The 20,890-nt window shown below is 36.7% G+C and overlaps 1 protein-coding gene across 2 annotated transcripts in view; it reads left to right on the top strand.

Moving 5' to 3' along the window:
* COL14A1 (collagen type XIV alpha 1 chain) overlaps positions 1–20,890 on the top strand; it is a 113,478-nt gene that overhangs the window by 26,465 nt on the left and 66,123 nt on the right. For both annotated transcript variants that reach the window (XM_065752803.1, XM_065752802.1), the window contains exons 5-16: positions 31–186; positions 439–558; positions 1,542–1,706; positions 2,106–2,267; positions 3,723–3,874; positions 4,854–4,983; positions 8,817–8,962; positions 10,364–10,493; positions 14,108–14,247; positions 15,699–15,825; positions 16,858–16,997; positions 20,449–20,581. In XM_065752803.1, the coding sequence (XP_065608875.1) occupies positions 31–186; positions 439–558; positions 1,542–1,706; positions 2,106–2,267; positions 3,723–3,874; positions 4,854–4,983; positions 8,817–8,962; positions 10,364–10,493; positions 14,108–14,247; positions 15,699–15,825; positions 16,858–16,997; positions 20,449–20,581 (1,701 nt within the window). The remainder of the gene's footprint in view (positions 1–30; positions 187–438; positions 559–1,541; positions 1,707–2,105; positions 2,268–3,722; positions 3,875–4,853; positions 4,984–8,816; positions 8,963–10,363; positions 10,494–14,107; positions 14,248–15,698; positions 15,826–16,857; positions 16,998–20,448; positions 20,582–20,890) is intronic.

Genomic DNA, 20,890 nt, shown 5'->3' with positions numbered 1-20,890 from the left:
AGATTTTGTTTTCATCTTAATGATTTACAGGAAACCTGTTTACCTGTAAAACTCCAGCAATTGCAGATATTGTGATTCTAGTAGATGGTTCCTGGAGTATTGGCCGATTCAATTTCAGACTTGTTCGACTGTTTCTGGAAAATCTCGTTTCTGCTTTCAATGTGGGATCTGAGAAAACAAGAGTAGGTAATGTATCATGTTTTTTTTTTCATGATATTTAATTATGTTAACACTTGAAAGTGAAGGTCTTGGAAGGGAAAGGAGTCGCTGCTAAGAACAGCATTATACTACTGGTTATTTTTTTTAAGCACCAAGCAATACAGTTTTCCTGTTACAGTTACAAGTTGTTAGTAACCTAGTATGCATAGTACAGATACTTAAAAAGAATTGCTTAATTGGTTTGCTTTCTAATGCAGTACATTAATTTTGGTATATCAGGTCTTGCACAGTACAGTGGCGATCCCCGAATTGAGTGGCATTTGAATGCCTATGGCACAAAAGATGCTGTATTGGATGCAGTCCGTAATCTACCATACAAGGGAGGGAATACACTAACAGGTACAGTATGTGTTTGAACTTTAGCATTTTATTAAAAAAAAAAAATCCAGCTGCACAAACTAAGTTTTAGACCTTACTACAAAATGGATGTTTATTTTGCCGCATGCTAATGGCTTTATCCAGCACCTGTGAAGTCTTTCTGAAGTACTTGCCTTATTGGCTCCATTTTTTTTTGTTCAAGATAAGGTCTCGTAAAACAAAGTATACGTGAACTGTTTGTGTGTGAAGTGAAATCTTATACCAGTGAGGAAGAAAATGCAAAATCCATGCACAAAGTTCTTGCATAAAGTTTTATCCTTGGGAAGGAAAGAATGCAGCTTTAATGTCTGACAACTGGCATTACTAAGTATTCATATGATTACCTGGGGTTTTTAGATTTCCATTGACCCTTACAGTAAAAAAAGAAAAAGAAAAAAAAGGCCCAGAAGACACTCAGTGTTGGATAAATGGAGGCCTGTCTAACTAGGATAAATACAGTGTCAGTACAGCTCCAGTATTATCAAAGTAGCAGTTAAAAATGACAACTCTCTTAACAGGAGAATGCTTTATATTCAAGCTTTCAAGCTTGCCTTTAGTTTAATTGCTGCCTTTCCTTTTTTATTATTATTTTTGGTGGAAAGGGGAGAAAGAATCTGAAAGATACTACTTCTCTTCCTCAACAGCCTTCATTTTTATGGAAGAAGTGATTGTAGTGGGAACAAAAGTGAGTCTGGGAATTAGACTAAAAACAAGTTTATAGGCTTTTATAAACTGGCTTCCATAACTAGTTTTAAATGCATTGATCAATCAAAAGAATGTTAAAAAGTAATGTAAACTCTGCTGTTTAGTTTCCTGATGAAATGTATTCTTTCATGAAATAATTCTTCAGTGAATGGATTCTCAGGATTTATAAACTGAGTGAAGATGTAAACATTGATCTGAGCAAATAATACAAAAAAAAAAAAAAAGGATTTTTTTCCTTCTAAAATGTTTCTTTTTTTCAGGTCTTGCATTAACATACATTTTGGAAAACAGCTTTAAGCCTGAAGCAGGTGCAAGGCCTGGGGTATCTAAAATTGGTATATTGATCACTGATGGGAAATCCCAAGATGATGTTATCCCTCCTGCTAAAAACCTACGAGATGCAGGCATAGAGCTGTTTGCTATTGGTGTGTATTCTGCCATATCCATATCTAGTGTGCCATTAAACTTTGGTATATTCGTATCTGTTATCCTGTATATTAATAAAGTGCTCTTTTATATCTATATCTGGTCAGTATAATCATTAATTAAAATCTTCAGTTCGTTACCCAGTATATTACAACATAATTGAAATTGAATGGGGTACATGCATGCTACATTATCAAGATACAGTTGAGAAAATGCCAGATATATTGGCAGAATTTAACATTTTGAAGTAACATCTTTACAATTATACTATGGTTAGTTGATGTTTAAAGCAAATAGAAAGAATTGGATTGTATTCATTTTTTACGAATTCCTATCCAGGCAAGATGCTTTTTCTTTTATGTTGCAAATGTTTTGTTTGTTTTTCTTTTCAATGAAAGGTGTGAAGAATGCAGATATTAATGAACTCAAAGAAATTGCCTCTGAACCTGACAGCACACACGTTTACAATGTTGCTGACTTCAACTTCATGAATACCATTGTTGAAGGTCTTACCAGAACAGTGTGTTCACGAGTAGAGGAACAGGAAAAGGAAATCAAAGGTGAATAGGAATTAATGTAACTTGGTGTCAACTTACAGCTACAAATTCTTTTCTGATTATATGCAGTTACAAGCTGGCTTTGAGCATTTGAGTGAAGCTATATAGTCTTCTGCTCGCAAGAAGATAAACTATCAGGGAAGTTATCTTCCCAGGTGTTTTATTCTTGTTCTGATGTCTATGATCTTTGGCTCTTTTTCTTTAGTAGTACTAAACATTGTAGTATTTTGTTGTAAAAAAAATAATAATAAAAATAAAAAAATACATTCATTCTGCTATATTTATCTCCAAGTAGTGAGCAAGGGGAAAAAAATAATAATACAGAGTTTCAGAGGTGAATTGCTTTAACAGCTGTGCATGGAATTGTTGCATCTGTGCTGTGCTTTCCATTTGCTGAGTTGCTATTTTTATTGTTGCCTAAGTATTTAAAACTTGCAGGTTTTAAGGTTGCTTTGTACCTTCCTGGTGATAGTTGTTTTTATTGCTTACTTGGAGCATTTCTGAAATATATTTTAGGTGTAAGAAAAGGTGGTGGTGGACAGCACTGTTCTTATGTTAAAAAGAACAACAAAAAAAAAAAGAAAATAAATCTCTCCAACTACAACATTTTTTGCTTTTCTGAACGAAAGAAATGTCTATGAGAAAGTGCTGCAGTTTGTCAGAGAAACATCCTACCTGAGGAATTCCTTTCTGTATGGCTTCAGTGGGGTTTGCTCATATTGCTTGGTTTGTGATTTTGTAATATCACAGAAATGCTGAGTAATTTCTCAGTAAGTTTGTGTATCTAGTAAGTTGTCTTTCACACATTTCTACCTAATGTAGTGAAGAATGCATATTTGTGTATTTTCACGCTGTTTTTCACTTTTTAATTCAGCTGGAGACTGGAACAAATACAAAATATTAGTGCTGTCTTGTGCAGGAAATGAGCAGTAAATTGAGAAATTGAGAGGGAAATGGTGGAAAAATCATGAATAGATGAGATATCTTTGTGGAAAGAAATGACTGCTGGAGAAGATGGCCATTCAGTACATCCCTTCAATGTGCTGACAGCCAGCATATCAGTTTCTGACCTGCAGAGGAGCACAGGAGATCACAGCTGTATACGTACTTGGATGTTTTTCATAACTGGGAAGAAGGGATCCTGGGAGAAATAAGGGGAAAAAAAAAAAAGAGGCATTAAAGAGTGATAGGAAGGATAGGAAGGTTTAGTTTTGTATTTCCTTTTCCCATTCATATAAAGCTTTGTGCAATACCAGGGAGGCTTAGTTCTATCAAGAACTCCACGTGCAATATTCATCGTTATTACTGTTTTTTTCCATTGCAGTTTACCTAAAGAAATGTGCAGTAGCCAATCATTAGATTTACTGATGAGGAGAGATCTTTGGAGCTGCACTAAACACAGCAAACCAAATAATTATTTTGCAGAGGAGAATAAGAAATTTGTTGCCTCTGTCCTAGGAACAATTGCTGCTTCACTTGGGGCTCCCACAGATTTGGTCACGTCTGATATAACAGCTAGAGGATTCCGTGTCAGCTGGACACATGCTCCAGGCAAAGTGGAGAAGTACAGAGTTGTGTATTATCCCACGCGAGGAGGGCAGCCTGAAGAGGTAAGAGGGTAAACTTTGAAGAAGTTTTTAATAGGAAGAACTAACCAGACAGAAAATCCATGGCTTGATTTAAATGTACTGCAAAATTCCCTGGATGGGCTTTGAAGCCTGTGGTCACATATGATGGGGCTGAAGGTTAGATTTTCTGTCATGTCATTTAAAGTAAATGTGTTATAAATGTACTTTTGGGGGGTGGGGTGAATTGTGCCTTCAGTAAAGTGGCTACATTTTTGCTTGCACATATGGTTGCTTGAAACAAATCTTAGCTGCTTCAACTGTGTGATTCAGTTTGCAAAAACAGAAGTACAAGGTGATGGCAAGCCAGTTTTTGGGTTCTAAGAACAAATATTCAGAACAAGAAGAAAATATGGGTGTATGTTTTAGAATGTCTACATCTGATCATTGAAAATTTACAGTGATGGTTATTTACATAGGAATGAGAGGCATTCTGGAGGTGGGCAAAAAATGCAGTAGAACAAGCTTTTGGGGTTGGCTAACAACTCACAGAAGTAAACGAAAATGCCAAAAAATGAAAACGATTTTCCTAAGGATATGTTTTGTCACTTTTTGCCCTAGAAACACTGGGTTTTGCGTAGATATGCATTAATGTCAACTAGTAGTACAGTGTTTATGTCTGCAGTGCTAAAAGAATATTTGTGATGACGCAGGATTTTATTAAAAAGTGACCAATACACACAGTTAAACTGCACTGCATACACTTAGTCTAAACAATTTCTTTATTCTGAATGGCTACTTACATCAGACAAACATTTGAATTATGTACATGCTTTTTTTTTTTTTTTTCAGATGCCTAACTGTACACAAAGGTAGCAAAAGCAAATTCAGTATATTAATTGAACTCTAGTACACTGATCCTTAGCTGTAACTTTAAAAAACACGTGAAAGAGAGCTTTATAGACTTGATAGCAATACTGTTAATTTGCCACATGCATGTTTAGTTGAACTTTCTTCTAAACAGGTTGTGGTAGATGGAAGTTTATCAACAGCAGTTCTGAAGAACTTGATGTCTTTAACTGAATATCAGATAGCTGTATTTGCAATATACTCCAATGCTGCTAGTGAGGGCCTCCGTGGAACTGAAACTACACGTGAGTATCCTACTCATATTTGCTATGGATTTGACTGTCTGCATTTAATCACACCATGTAAACATCAGTCTTTGTGAAGAAGAGCTAGAGAAGGGTGTCTTTTAAAATTTAGCTCCTTTTAATGCATTTGTTTTAAACTAATAAGTTTGAATTAATTCTGGGCTAAGTTCCTGAGTCCAAATGCTCTGCAGATCTTTAAACACTTCAAGTAGAAAGGATTTATTTATCTCTGGGATGAACTTTGAAGTTGTAATGAACACTAAGTTAGAACACTCCTAAGAAGAAAGGCTTGTAGCTGAAGATTACCTAATTGGAGGAGTATTGGTTGGGATATATTGGTTTGGGTACCAAATATTTCAGGGTAACATCTGTAAGTTATTTTCTCAGTAAATCAAGTTCTCAGAAAATCCACTTCCATTGATTTTCTGTCAGCATAGATTTATGAAGGGGAAATCATGTTTGACCCCATGAAGTTCAAAAAAGGGAAGTGCAAAGTACTGCTATTGGGCAGGCATAAGTCCAGGAGCCAGTACATGCTGATGACCAACTCACTGAGAAACTTCATAGAGAAGGATCTGATGGTCTGTGTAAACAAGAAGCTAAGCATGAGCCAGCAACATGCCCTTACAGGAGAGCCTCCAGGGGTGTGCGAGGCACAGCTTTGCCAGCTAGTGATCCCCTCAGCTCAGTATTGGTGAGGCCATATGTGGAATACTATGTCCATTACTGGTCTCTCCAGTAAATGAGAGACATGGAATTACTGGAGTAAGTCTAGTGAAGGGCCACAAAGGTGATTAAGTGATTGGAACATCTTTCATAAGGTGAGAAGCTGAACCAACCATGGCTTTTCGGCCTGGAGATTAGAAGACTCAGGGGAAATCTTAGGAATATGTAAAAATGCCTGGTAGGAAGGAATGAATAAGAAGCTGCCAAACTTTTCTCAGCAGTGCCCACTGACAGGACAAGAGTCAGTGGGCACAAATTAAAAAACATCGAAAGAAACAAAAGAATGAAGAAAAGGGCTGTTTTACTGTCATGTCAAAGGTTGGATGAAATTCTCCAGAAAGTCTGTGGAGATATTTAAATCCCAGCTGGGTATGGTTGTCAGCAATGTGCTGTAGCTGAGCCTGACTGAACAGAGAAAGTATACTAAATGTTCTCAAGAGATGTCATCCATCCTCAATAATTATTTGATTCCATGTAAAAGCTAATCTTCCCAATTTGAAAGTATCTTAAAAAATGGATCATATAAAATTATCTGAGACTTGTATTTTTGTCTCAGTCTTCCAAAATGTCATCTTCAGCTATATTTTACTCCAGAACACAATGTTAGGAATTGTTTAATTTATTGAAGCAGAGACATTTACTGAACTAACAGGATCATTTCCTATTGCACCTGGTATTTCTTTGAAGTCATCTAGTCAAGTTCTGACTGAGCCCAGTTCTTCTGGCTTTGAGATCTGATCAGATCCCACCCCAAGGTCATGAAACACCATTGTGATAGTGTGTTGAAAGTAATAGTTTGTCATGTGTAAGTATTAATCATTTCAGACGGTAGTAAACACACAGTTTAAAAGTTTTTTTTTTCACTAACCTAGTAGAGAACTACAGAAAATTGTAATTTGTATTCTTGTCTTGTGTGAGATACTGACAGATTAAAATTAGCCACTCATTTGAAGACTAACCCATTTGCTACATAGAAGTGATATACAGGTGTGTGAAATGTATACAGACAGTTAAAATATGCATAATGCTACTTCTAGCCTGAAATAAATGTGAAATGCATTCACAATTTTAATTTGTTGCAAATAAATTTTATCTGCTTTAATTTATTCAAGTTGTTTTTCACTATACTTCTGGTTTAGTTTATCCCCATGGCTTTATCAAGATAACCTAGAAACTGTCTAAGATAAAAATTGTCATTCTCTAATCCTTTATATTTCTGTTTCAGAACACTTTAGTTGAAAATTCCAGTAGAAAACACCCCTTATTGAATTTGCTGTCATTTCTTTGTTAATTTTTATTTTATATATTATGTTATTAATATTCTAATACATTTTGTATCTAGGAATTCCTGTTAATCCATAAGTTATAAAGAGACTACCTTTCTTGGAGATGCATACAATCAAAATAAGTGACAATACAAGTGATAGCTGCTGTCTGTATGACGCTGCCGCAGTCTTAACTGGAATTAGTGTGATGGAAAGTACCTTCAGAATACCTCAGCAGGATCATTTTCTTTCTATAACTTATTAGAGATCTGAGTGGACCTCTGAGGGAGGAAACTGAAATAAGTTAGAAAATGTTTATGGGTAGTTTCTTCTAGTGATGAAACCAGAAATTCAGAATGTGAAATAGAGGTAGAATTCTTAAGAATAGGAGTCAAAACATCAACAGTAGGTGGTCTGAAAGGCTTGGGAGTGAAGGTAGGTAAGCTGGAAATGGAACCTAAAGGAAAGTCTGAGCTGAACCTTTGTCCAGGTTTACAGATGGACAGACTGAGTGAACGGCCACAGTGCAGAAGAAAGGATGAGACAGATGTGTTTCGTGCACAGGAAAATATGATCTCTGTTAGAGCTTGTTGAACACAGTCTAACAGATATACACCTCCTTGAAGATGTAAAACCAGGCTACAATTTTTATTTACAAAAGCAGATTGGAAACATTCTTTGAACTATTAGAATTTTAATGAGAATGGTTGCTGAATGTGTGTTTGCATGTCAGATTTTTCAGAAAAAGGTGAAGTAGAGCTTTTTGGAATCTTAACATGCAACCCTTCATAGTCTCTGAGTTTCTAGTAGGAAAGGACTAATATCAGTTATCAATCGCCTTCTTTACTTGTCAAACCCTTTAATTCATTTCAGGGACTATTTTCTGTGTTTATGCTTCAAATAAACAGACAAAATTCCCTTATCTCTCCAGTGATCAGACATTTTGGTGGGATAAAAAGCAATGGAGAGGCCTTGGGGCACTGCTCTGTGAGGGAAGAAAAGGAGGACAGTCAGAGAAAGGCTACCCTAAAGAGTTACAGAAATACAAAGAAATAATCAGGGACATGGTTTAGCTTGTGGTGGTTTAACTGTGGTTGCTTTGCTCATGGTTTAACTGTGTTGCTTTGCTAACATAAATCCACAAATAAATCCTGTAATAATGTTTGAATTTGCCTCAGCCTGCTTAGTCATACTCACTAGATTAGCATTCACCAAGATTTGTGATTGATGATTTTGTTCGTTTTGTGTAATCCCACTGACACAGGCCTGGGAGTTAGTTTGAACTCTCCAGGATTTAAGCACACAACTGCTTGTGGTCATCATATTTTGGTGCGTGCAATTTACTCATTCAGGGTTTCCTCCAGGGTGCCCTACATCAAGGCTGTTTCTCCCACACCCTGGCTTGGGAACTATTGCTGTAAAAAAAGCCACCTCTGGGGAGTTGTTCATTATAGCAACCTTGCCCATTCTTCAATAGCAAGTGCTTGTCCATGTACAGATCAGGGAGAAGGGAGGGTAAGATCTGAATAGAATGATTTGGTGCTTAAAGAACAGAAATCCTCCTGCTTGAAATGCTCAAAACCATCTAAGAGAAAGAGCTGGAGTGATTTGTAAGGACTAACTCTGCCCTGGCATTAGAATTGGTTAGATAATAATTTCCTCATTTCTGTAATTCTACAGACATTTATATACTAATTAACTCTTCACAGTTGTGAGATACAGGCATCACTTCCGTGCTTGGAGGTAACCAAATTCCCTTGTGTTTCCTGTGATAAAATACACTGAAAACTAACTAGTTGTTCATGTGAGGTAACTGAAGTGTCTGTCACTTTTCTTCTATAGTGGCCTTGCCAACGGCATCAGATCTGAAACTATATGATGTGTCACAAAGCAGCATGAGAGCTAAGTGGAGTGGAGTAGCGGGTGCCACAGGTTACATGATCTTGTATGCTCCCCTGACAGAAGGATTGGCTGCAGATGAAAAGGAGGTAATGTGTAGAGCTTTCATCTGAATAATAATCATTGAAAAAATAAGTATTTTAACGAGAAAAGTAGGTATGAGCAAATACTTGATCTTTCCATTACTCTCTTAAGTATTTTGTGTTAAACTTTATGAGGAGAGTACCAGCTGATTATTTTTAAGTCATTGTCATTAAAAAATGTAACTGTTTCAGCTGAATTGAAGTGATGCTCTTGAGATAATATATGACATGATACTTTATCATCTTATAAAGCCAACACTCGAAGGAAAGAAAGAAAGGAGGAAGACATATTCAAAAGAATATAAAGTTTAACCTTAGTTTGCATGAAAGTAAACTAAATTAGCAAAATCACATTTATTGCTTTTATTTTAATTGTTTGTGGTTTTTTTTTTTTTTATTTAAAAATATTGCCTTCCCTCAGAAATGTATTTTTATCAGGTATCATTAGAAGGAAAATAAAGTGAGGCAAGGTGAAAAGCAGTCTTCTACTGTGCGTAAAATACTAAAAGCAGTAGACTAAAACTAGTTTGTAGCATAGTTCCAATGAAACTTTTGAGGCAGGATTTAAAAAGTTTTTATGCTCGAGAGTCTACATGTATGATTATATATTGTAACTCTGTTCTAGAAAGAATGCTACAAAACATTCTAGGGCATGCAAACCTGTGGGAAGAGTGCAGCAAACTTCCAAAAACTTGCACAGACTTGTGCTCTCTGCTAAACGAGTCTCTCCCTGAAACCTAGTTGAATCAGGAGGCCTGAGCCTTACCTGAGGAAAGACTTTTTTTCCAATAAATAAGCCAGCTGTATTTCTGTGTCTGTCATTGAAGAGGTGGAAAGCGATACACACCTTAAATAGCAAACAGAAAATCTGAGCCTTGCTGCGCGTGGAAATGAATTTACTTGCTAAAAGACTGAAAATGAAGCAAAGTATAGCTGTGAGTGAAAGGACTGCATTGCTGAAGATAAAGTTAGTTAGTTCTAAAGTTCTTTAACTGTCATGTTTTGGATTTTTAACTATTTTGTTCTTTTGATTATTGTGCAAAATCCCCAAATCTGGGCCAATTAATAAAGGTACAGCATCAGAAAAATGCTCAGTAAAGCATTTCACAGAATCACAGAATGGTAGGGGTTGGTAGGGTCCTTCAGAGATCAAGTCCAACCCCCCTGCCAAAGCAGCTCCCTAGCCCAGGTTGCACAGGTAGGCGTCCAGGTGGGTCTAGAACATCTCAAGTGAAGAAGATTCCACCACCTTTCTGGGCAGCCTGTGCCAGTGCTCCCTCACCTGAACTGTGAAGAAGTTCCCACACACTTGATCACTGTAAATGTAGTATGTGTAAATAGTATTCTTTACCATCATGAGCCAATTCATAAAAATTAAAAATTAATTTATCTTTATGGTGTTTTTAGATAAAAATTGGAGAGACCTCAACTGAACTTGAACTGGATGGACTATTGCCGAATACAGAATATACAGTCACAGTTTACGCCATGTTTGGAGAAGAAGCTAGTGATCCCCTTACTGGGCAAGAAACTACATGTGGGTAGTAGATGATACCTATATTCACTTCAGTATTAATAAAATTTTAGAATAATCAAAACTTCTGACTTTAAAATCTGATTTGAATAGACCACAGGACAAGGTCTTAACTATTCTTTTGTTTCTTAATGCAAATACTATGGATTTATAGAGGCTGGGGTACGAATTTCTGGGAAAAAAGTGTTCACAGAATAGAATAGTGAACTCTTTTTCTTGTTGGTAGTGGTACTGTACTATGGGTTTCTCTTGATTCAGTGGAAGTACTGACAGTTTACTGAGCTTGCTGCAGGTGAATGAAGGTCACCTTGTAAAGCTAAACTGAGACCACTGTTTAGTCTCCTACAGCCGCAAGAACCAGGTGTGTCTGGGGGGGGGAGTCTGCTCAAATGGAGAAATTCTTTCCTCTGGCTCAGCAGCAGACAGTACAGATGGAAAAGAAGCAAGAACAGATTTTTGTGCAACCCCCACTGCCTAACATCTGGTAAATGAGGGACTGGAAAGTGCCTGTGCACTCATGATAGATGACGTGTTTTTAATAAGCAGTAAGATTTTTGCCAGCAAAATTCTGTCCTTTACTAACTGTACACAGCACTGTATGTCGGCTCTCTAAATGGCCTCAGCATTTGAAAGAGAAAGGAATTGAAAATAAGTAATTGTGCTGCAGGGACATTTCTGGGATTGCCCTCAGTGATGTTTTTATTGTTCCCAGCAGTGGAGTGATTGCTTCTCCTTGTTTTTTGTTCCTGGCTTGAGTAGGCCAGTGTGAAAGTGACTTAGATTCAGGAGGTGAGAGAAGTTCAGACATGTGTGTGCTAAGGTGAAGTGGGGCTGGAGCAATATCCTGTAGGGTCAGTCAAGACGCTCTAGGAGTGCCGTGTGTAAACTGGGTCCTCTCGGGGAGTGTCAGTGGTTTTGGGCCAGTAACAAAAGTCATAAACCAATGACAAGAGAGGTCAGTCAAAGGCAGTCAAGCACAGTGAGAACTAATTCAACTTGGGTATGTCTGTGGGCTCAAAAGGAGTGTAGATTTTTGATGCTTAGAGAATCAAGTCTTTGACTTTTCTCTCTGTGTCTTCTCTCTTCTATTGTTTGTCTCCCATTTGTTCTCCTTTTGTAAAACTTTTTTGATCCTGGTTTTGATTAATATCTGCCCAACATCTGTTTTTCATTTATCCTAAACAGTAGTTTGTGTAGTTTGTGACTGTGCCAGTCTGAATTCACTTCATGTCTCATGATCTTGGAGGCTGCACAGCTCTAAACCTGGCTAACGTATTGGAAGAATGGTCACATACAAATTCCAGATACACTGGCAAAAGCTGAGAATTCATGACCTCAGTGTTTGATCACAAGAACTAGTAACGTACGTTAGTCAGACAATCATCACTGCAGTTACCAGAACAGAATAATAATAAAAAAAACACCAGTACCCTGCAACCTTCATTTATTTTTAAGGAGACTCAGTGAAGCCAATTGGTCTTTAGTGCTGTAATAAGAAACCAAATTAATTCTAATCTTCTGTATGCAGATACTCAAATAGACTTCTTCATCTAACAGGCTTTGATTATTTGGCCATTTGGCAATCTGTGCAGAAAGAAAGCTCTATATGAGCTCATTTGTCACTAATGGTCAGTGTTCAATGGTAGTGTCTTCCCCATCTTGATTCAGATTTTAACATTTATTTATTTTTAATTTCTGCGATTATTTCTGTCTTCCAACTGAAGAACAGGCTACCTAGTATTTTCTTCCTGGATCATACATATCAGCTTATAGAATGATCTGTCTGCTGTGCATTAGCATTACATGTAATATCAGATAGTCTGTATTTATTAAAAATAGTATTCTACTCACTGTATTACCTCTATGACTTCTCTTTGTGCCAAAAAGAAACGATCATTATGCTTATTCTGGGATGGAGTTGTTTTAGGGGCCAGGATTGAAAAACTGAACATGAGCCAGTAGTGTGCTCTTGCAGTTTGAAAAGCCAATGGTATCCTGGGCTCCATCAGAAGAGGCATGGCCAGCTGGGAAGGCAAGGTGATTGTCTCTCTCTGCCCTAAATGGGGAGGTTTAGATTGGATGTCAGGAGAAAGCTCTCTACAGAGAGAGTGGCCAGGTGCTGGAACAGGCTGCCCAGAGAGGCTGTGGATGTTCTGTCCCTGGAGGTGTTCAAGACCAGGTTGGATGGGACCTTGTGCAACCTGGTCTAGTACCAGATCTGGAGGTTGGTGGCCCTGCCTGTGGCAGGGGTTTGAAACTTGGTGATCCTTAGGGTCCCTTCCAACCCAAGCCATTCTATGGTTTATTCAGCTCTCACTGTAAATATCATGTTATTACAGTGGCAGGACTGCATGTCTGGTTGTGAACAATGTTGTCAGGCAATTGTGTTCCAGAAATAAAGAGCTGAAACTAAAGCATTTTGTGTTATGGCCAGGTTGGTTAAATGAAGCGAATTCCGTGACTGACAGAAAGTAGAAAGGTAATCCAGCTCATGACATTCCCTTCACTTGACTCAGAGGAATATATTGAATGCCAGAAGGTGTGACAAATCCATCAAGTATAGTTCTCGTCTGCTCCTATCTTCTCTTTCCTCATAGCCAAGTTGACTTGACAGTTCCTAAGGTTGTTAGGCATTTGCTTGCAGATTCCAAGTCAGTAAATATTGAGCTTATATCATATTTTCTTTCTCCCATGTGCTTTTGTATGAAGGAAGCAACTTCGGAAGTGATGATATTTATCTGTCTGGGTGGATTAGTGCAGAGTGTGTGTAAAGGCAGGATGGATAGGCACAAAAATTGTGATAAAATAAACAGATGTTGGGGCAAAACAGAGTAACAAAAACAACCCAAATTACTTTCTTTTGCATGACAGGAAAATGAAAGCAATCTGAGGCTGTAGCATGCCTTTGTTTTCCTCCAGCACATGACAGTTAGTGAATGTGTAGTATATATATATGATTTTAACTGAGATTGCTGTTAGGAAACTGCTTCTACCAAATACAGCCTTCACAGAATCACAGGTTCTACAAAGAAAAGGTGTAAAAAGGGAGAAAGGTTAAGCACATATTTTTTAAAAAATTGTAACTTTAGAAATCTTCTGAATGAGAAAACGAGATTGGCTTTTGTACAAACTTGTTTTTATGTCAGAGACTTTTATGTTAAGAAAATGTTTTGTCAGAATGTTCCTGACAGGAAATCTTCTGATGGAGCACTTATGGAAAACAACTGCATATGAGGTACAGATCTAGTTGAGTTATGTTGGTGTACAAATATAAAAGTAAATTTACTTATAAGTATTGTGTAGGTTATATTCAGTGTGAGCAGGAGCATCATTTCATTTTCAGTACTAGTTAAGATATACCTATGAAGGCCAAAAGTTCCATTTCAGCAAAGGGCTAAACCATAATTCCTCGTGTAGCACTCATGTAGATCCATCAATGAAGTGAATGTATCTTTTTATCAAATATTAATATTTAATATTAAAATTAATATTAAATATAATTTTTATCAAATATAAATATTGGTCATTTGATTTTTAAACGAAAAATGTATGGCTTCGTTTAAAGACATGAGAAGTTTCACAACTAAAATCATCATCTTTTCTCTTTCCTTTCCAAGTACCTCTAAGTCCCCCATCAAACTTGAAGTTTTTTGATGTTGGACATAATAGTGCTAAGCTAACATGGGATCCTGCATCCAAAAATGTGAAGGGCTATCGCATCATGTATGTTAAAACAGATGGAACAGAAACCAATGAGGTAATTATTGGCTTCTCCTTTTTCTTAGCCAATCTCAGCCCCGCTCTCTTCCCCCCAAACTTACGTAATTATTAAGTGTAAGCAAAAGCTACTTTGTGAGCTGTAACAATTCTTTGCTAAAGAGTTCTGAAACTTAGTGCCTTACTGTACACTTCTGACGTATGAGAGTAGCCATTGCTGGTGTATTTAAATTAAAGGGAGGTACTCAAGTGAATAATGTTTTGTAGGATCAGGATCTTGACTATATATTTAGTATGGAAACATTTATTCTTGATTTTGTCCAGATAACGAGATTTTCCATGTCATATGACATGAACACAAGGTCATTCAAAAAGACTGTCTGAAGACTTCCACACATTTTCTATAACATATATTGCAGTAATTGTGTTTTAAAAACTTGCTTCCTAGAAGAAAGGTCTGAGTTGAACAGAATGATGGTTGCAATTCTTCTACTTAAATTTATGCATTTATAAAGGTATGCAATATTTAGTTATCACTAGTTACTAAAGGTGCTTTATAATATCTTTTCACATCAAGAATCATTCACAGAGTGAAAGATGCGATAGAATTATATTAATAGAGAAATCCAAAAGAAGCTTTTAGAGATCACAGTAAATGGTTCTGATTATTATAACAGGCCAGCTCCATTACAAAATAAGTTGTAGTATATACCTGAAACCTCAGAAAAATTCTTATGTGTCAATGTGTAATCATGTTTTCTTGTGGGGCATATCTGGCCTTGTGATGCTTGTGGATCCCTTTCAGCTCTGGATATCCTGTGGTCCTATGGTTCTCTGATAATTGTTATGAGTATCTTAGACTTGTGGTAATGCAATTTATAATGTGAGAATGTTCAGTGGGTTTTAACTACCTTGATGTCTGTTTAAAGAGCAGGTGGCATTTCTTTTCTTTGTTCTGCATTTGTTGTGTTTCTCCTGCGCTGCTAAGTAGACATTGCACTGAATATTTGGACAGATAAACTGTCTGCTTATTCAGCCTTTAGGTTTATATTGTCTGCAAAGTCGTGTTAACTGCAGCCTGGACATAAACCAGATAAAACTGTTATGTTTTCTCTTGATGAAAATTGAATGTAATGATTTATGCAAAATTTTCCTTAATACTAAGTGACTGGATTCAGTAGCCCAAAAAGTTCCTTCCACTTCTGTGTTATTGAACACACAGTGCTGATATGTTAGTTAATGAAGACCAAATTCTCCTTTTCTCTAGTTTGTCATAAGCTAGAATATTTACTTAAATTGATTTTCTTATCTTTTATGGCCTTGAATTTATCATTGTTTATAATTCCACAATATCTCTTCACTAATTACACTGTGTTCTATTTCAATATCATTATTACCCTGCAGAATTTCAGACATTGAAAATGTATAGCAACCTTGCTTCCTTTTTCCTAATGTGTGATCAACATCTATTGCAAATTATGCTTTCTCTAGGTGGAAGTTGGTCCTGTTTCAACACATACTTTAAAAAGCTTGACAGCCCTTACAGAATATACTGTTGCTATCTTCTCCCTGTATGATGAAGGACAATCTGAACCACTTACTGGCAGCTTTACCACAAGTATGTATGTCCAAACTTTTGAAGGTTTTCCAAGAACAATTTTGATGCTCTCATCCTTTACTGAAAAGCATGGCCAGTAACAGCAAGTGTCTCTGACTGTGGCTTCACATATATGGGATGCTCTCCATTATTTTCACTGGACTATTCGACTTCATTGTGCCTTTAGTATGGGAACAGCTGCATACTTAGTCATGGGAGTAATGTGATGTTAAGGAAGCATTAGTGTTGATAAGGTTTATTTTTTCACTCTTTCCTCAGTCAGCCATTTTAAAGTATGTTTTACTGCAATTAGGTAGTAAGGCAGTTGACTCCCCAGCTTTCTGAAACATCATTCAGTGTGATGATATTTGGCTATCTGGCTGCAGCGTGATGAATACTGAACCATGTAGTTAGACACTGAATTATATCTGCAATTAAGAGTAGAAACTTTATATACAGTGAGAAACTCAAACATGAGAAGGAGAAAATATAAGCACATAAAGCTCTTATAGTCATTTTAAATCAGTTGTGATTTCTGTAACAGTTTTCTGCAAATTGTGCATTGAACAAATGGCTCATGGTGCTTACTAATGCTTTCCAACAAAAGAATAGGAGAAGGACCTTGAGGGAGGAAAGAGAAACATGAAGTGGAGGAGAAAGGAGGGCATACATGTACAGAATAAGAAGTTTGTACCTACATGTAAATAAGTGGAAATAGAGACTGTGTGTGGAAAGGGCAGAGAGAGAATTTAGTTTTAGGTAAAGAAAAGAGCATGGGAATCAGAGGTCTGGGCAAAGGAAAGAGAGGATTGCATGGAGCTACTCCAATGAAGAAAGGATGAGGAAGATTGTACAGCTGGAGAAGAAAATGAACATATATTATGTGTATTTCCCTCTCCAATTACAAAGACACTTCCTCGAGTGTACACATGTGCAAAGAATACGCTGTGCTTTTGTCATCTATCTTCCGTGTTTTACTCTTGGTGCATTCTTGATGTTGCTATGTAAGTTTCAGAGAATAATTTACTTTCACTTTTGCATAATGTTTTGCAGGAAAAGTTCCACCTCCCCAGCATTTGGAAATTGATGAAGCATCAACAGATAGTTTTAGGGTCAGCTGGAAACCCGCCTCCTCAGATATTGCTTTTTACAGATTGGCATGGATTCCTTTGGATGGAGGGGAATCTGAAGAGGTGAGTTGCCTTGGCTCTTTGAGGGTATGAAATTGGACAAGAAATTTGATTCTTGTCCTTTGCATCATCTTTGCTGATTAAACCTGACCAGTTGACTTGGAAAAAGATCTGTCCTTTTGCAAAGCTCTCAAAACCATGATCAAACAAATATTCAACTTTATTTTTGGAAAGGAAGTGGAAATACATCTTTTGTGAATAATAGCCTGTAATGTGCCACTTGCATAGAACCAGTTTGAATGTTTGATGCTATTTAGGTTTTCACAGGTTCATATTTTTGTTTTACTTGAAGATGGTGGTAACTCACTCAGAGCTGTGATATGACTGCATGTTTGTCTAATAAACTGGTCACATTACAATGAACCGTGAAGCCTCAGTTGTAAAAGGTTTGAAAGATAAAAACCTTACCTTTCAAATTAACTGTAGTTAATTTATTAGATTAATTGCTCATTTTCTTTTTCCTTTTTCATGCTATGTTTTTTGCTATAGGCCCTTGTGCATCTTCACTATAGTACCATTTTCAGTAGTCTGAATTATTACCTTATTTTTCCTATTAGTCTGTTTTTGTTTTATTATCTTTTTCCAAGAATTTTTCACTTTCATTTTCCAAATTCTCTATTGTTTGTATTCTGTCTGATTTTGTCTCTTTTAATATCTGTTCCTTCATGGTATTTGCTTCTTTCATACTCCTCAGTCTTTTATAATTTCTCAAACACTGCTCAGTTGGCGTAAGCACTATGAAAAGAGTCAATGTCTGAGAACTGTTGATTGAAGTAGAAAACATGGTGGGAAAAGATGATCTGTAACTAGATTTCATGCATCGTTCCTTTCATCTGTTAGGACAGAGAGTAGTTTTTCAAAATTAGGTTGTGTCATTTTCTATAGATTTAGTTGAGGCCAATTCTTTTGATGCAGCAGGAGGTACTCCTGCAAACCATTGCAAGAAATTTTAGGAAGGAACAGGGAAAAGAGGAAATTGGCAGGTGAGAGTGTGGGCACAGGTCATTCCCCACTACCCTCCTACAGTACTGTTTTGTTTGCAGAATACTGAAGTGATTTGTTTTTGTTAAGCTCCAAAGAGTAGATGATAGTGAAACCCCTTAAGGCTTGTGATTTTTTTGACTGGTGAGATTTATGATGTCTGTGGTATCCTTTGAGTGTGAAAGTTAGTGATCAGGAAATATTTGAACTCGTAGGGTTTCACTTGGTCATTGTATTCGTTAAGTACTGCTGGAGACTTCAGTATTCTTTCTGTGTTAAAATATTAAAAATACCCAAGCTGCTTTCTTGTTCTCCTTGCATGACCTTTCTAATGGGGTCGTGCCTAGGGTAGCACAATACCTCCAGGCTGTTGTCTGCCTCTTTAAACTTCTTTCCCAGCTAAGTGATCAGTCATGCAGAGAAAAAACATGCACTCCCTCCCTTTCTCCCAAGACCCAACTTGCCAATTAGCCGAGTGGGGTCATGGATGGTGTTGTGAATTACACACACCTCAACTTATTTCAACCACACTGCTGATGTATGAGGAGAGTATAGTGGGATGTTATCACAAAAGAGCTGGAACACATTATTTAAAAGTGACCTTTTATTTGTAGGTTAAAGTAAGAAATGCATGCTGCTCTACTCCTATATTTGTTACTATTTTTGCTTCTGTTATTTGTCCTCTCCACTTGAAAGTTCAACTCTTCGTGTTCTTTTTTAGGGTGTTCATCTCTGTGGGCTAAATTAGCAGGGAGTGGAGAGTGCTAGATGCTATGCTGCAGAATGTTCACCAAAGTTGTATGTGAGATCGTAGCCATATATAGGAATGTTATTATGACACATGATTAGAGGGTCTGGGAACTGGAAAGAAAGATATTACTTATACCTTCTTAGAATGCAACTAGACTCACTGAAGCTGATTTCTGAATTTTTCCAAGGAAAATAGATGCTAGAGTGCCTAGGTGGACTGCCTAATTCATTATCTGATAGTTGTAGAAGACATAAGTCCAACTAATTCATTTCTTTTTTTGTTTTCTATATCAGAGTTCAGAAAGTTTATGATTGGTTAATGAGTTCCTCTTCCCAAGGATATTTTTCTTTTCCTGGACTGTATCTGTCTTCCAACTTAGGAATCTGGGGTCATGGATAGAATGTAGTGTGATTTACTATTTCTGCTAGCTGCTCTTGTAGACTTTATGCAGAATTTATGTATTGTTTGGTTATATAACAGACACCTATAAAAGCATGCCCAAGAAAGATAGTTTTGTTATAGTATTTCTCTTCATTAGCTAGTGATTATTCCCCAAATAAGTCTACCAATTTCACTGGGACTACTGCACAGTTTCCTTCTGTTCTGCTTCGCAGTTCATTTAGCTCCGGTTCCTACCCATATATACCTTACAGTAAAAATCTGTGAAACACAAAAATCCTAAGTAAAAATCTTCTTACAGTTAACGTTGCACATGTGAATCTTCTATTGCTGTCATAGCTAGAAATAAGGAAAATTAATTCTTAAAATGTCATATAGTCAGCTTCCCTACTATACATTCCCATAAATCCCCAAGTCTGCTGCAGATGTTCTTTCTGTTACAGCATGCAGTCTGCTTGATTGTTTTCACTGTGGACATCCTTTCTGGATCCAGCTTTGTTAGAGGGAAAAATTACACCTTCCAGCAATTTGCCACCAATTTCCTGCAACAGATCATCACATATGTACTCACATAAAATTTATTGATGACGGATTGTATGAGCAATCCCTCATCCTTCTCAATCATAATGAAGCAAACCTAGTAAAAATAGTGATTTAAACTGTCAGAGGTAACCATGTTCGTTCTTACGAGTGGTTACCCCAGGATGAGCCAATGTGCTGGAGGTCTGTGGCAGAGTGTAGTAATGTATGGCAAATAGGGCTTGGTGGAATTAGTACATTTTACATTTATTACAACAAGTTACAGAGTGCATTTATCCGTATTCCTCATGTAGCATTCAAATGCGTGGAGTCATAACTCACGTTATAAATTTAATATAGAAACAGCATATTGGAAAGCTACAGAGATACTAAATATGCTTGTCATGACAGTGATTGAATGGTAGAAATATGGATGAAAGCTAACTTGCCCTGTTATATTGCTTTTGTTGATGAATATTTTGAATTTTAAAGCTTTTCAAATGAAATGCTTATGTTGAGCTCTAGCAATTCATTAACTGTATGTGAAAGAGTAAGATTGCGTTTATTGATAATCAAGCCAGCCACAAAATAGTAAATACGTTTAAAATTTTCTTAACAATGCTTTTTTTTCCAGTCTTACTTTGTGATACTCTTTATTTTAACACAGGTAATAAGTTACTTGGGCATATCTAAGTGTTGATTTTTTTTTTTTTCAAGCAGAATTTATTTTCCTTCTTTGACTTCAGTCACTTCGTATAAATCAAGTGTAGAACTGATTTTCATTATTCTTGCCTTGCTACTTAGGTTGTCTTGAATGGAGATGCAGACAGTTATGTTATTGAGGGTTTGTTGCCCAACACGGAATATGAAGTTTCTTTGCTGGCAGTTTTTGATGATGAAACTGAAAGTGAAGTTGTTGCTGTTCTTGGAGCTACATGTAAGACTAACTCTTGAACTCTTGAATGTCTCTTTTTAGAGACATTTAAATGATTTAAGTTTAATGTATAAACCTAATACTTAAATATAGTTCATCTTTGGGTTGCTGATAAAGAATGTGTTGGTTTAGCACAAGGACTTTGCTGACAATATTTTTCTGCTTTTCTTGTTCAGTATTGCATGGTAGATGGCACTGAATCAAAACAATGGTTTGGCTCACTCTCTGAGCAGTGACAACCATAGGATCTGGAAATATATTCTTCCATCCTACATTTCTGCTTTTAGTCTTGGAACACAGTTTTTCATTAAG

Source organism: Cyrtonyx montezumae, unplaced genomic scaffold (genome assembly GCF_038088225.1).
Source record: "Cyrtonyx montezumae isolate F1298 unplaced genomic scaffold, pur_monq_1.0 scaffold_8, whole genome shotgun sequence".
Taxonomy (NCBI): domain Eukaryota; kingdom Metazoa; phylum Chordata; class Aves; order Galliformes; family Odontophoridae; genus Cyrtonyx; species Cyrtonyx montezumae.
This window is presented reverse-complemented; position numbering and strand designations above follow the sequence as displayed.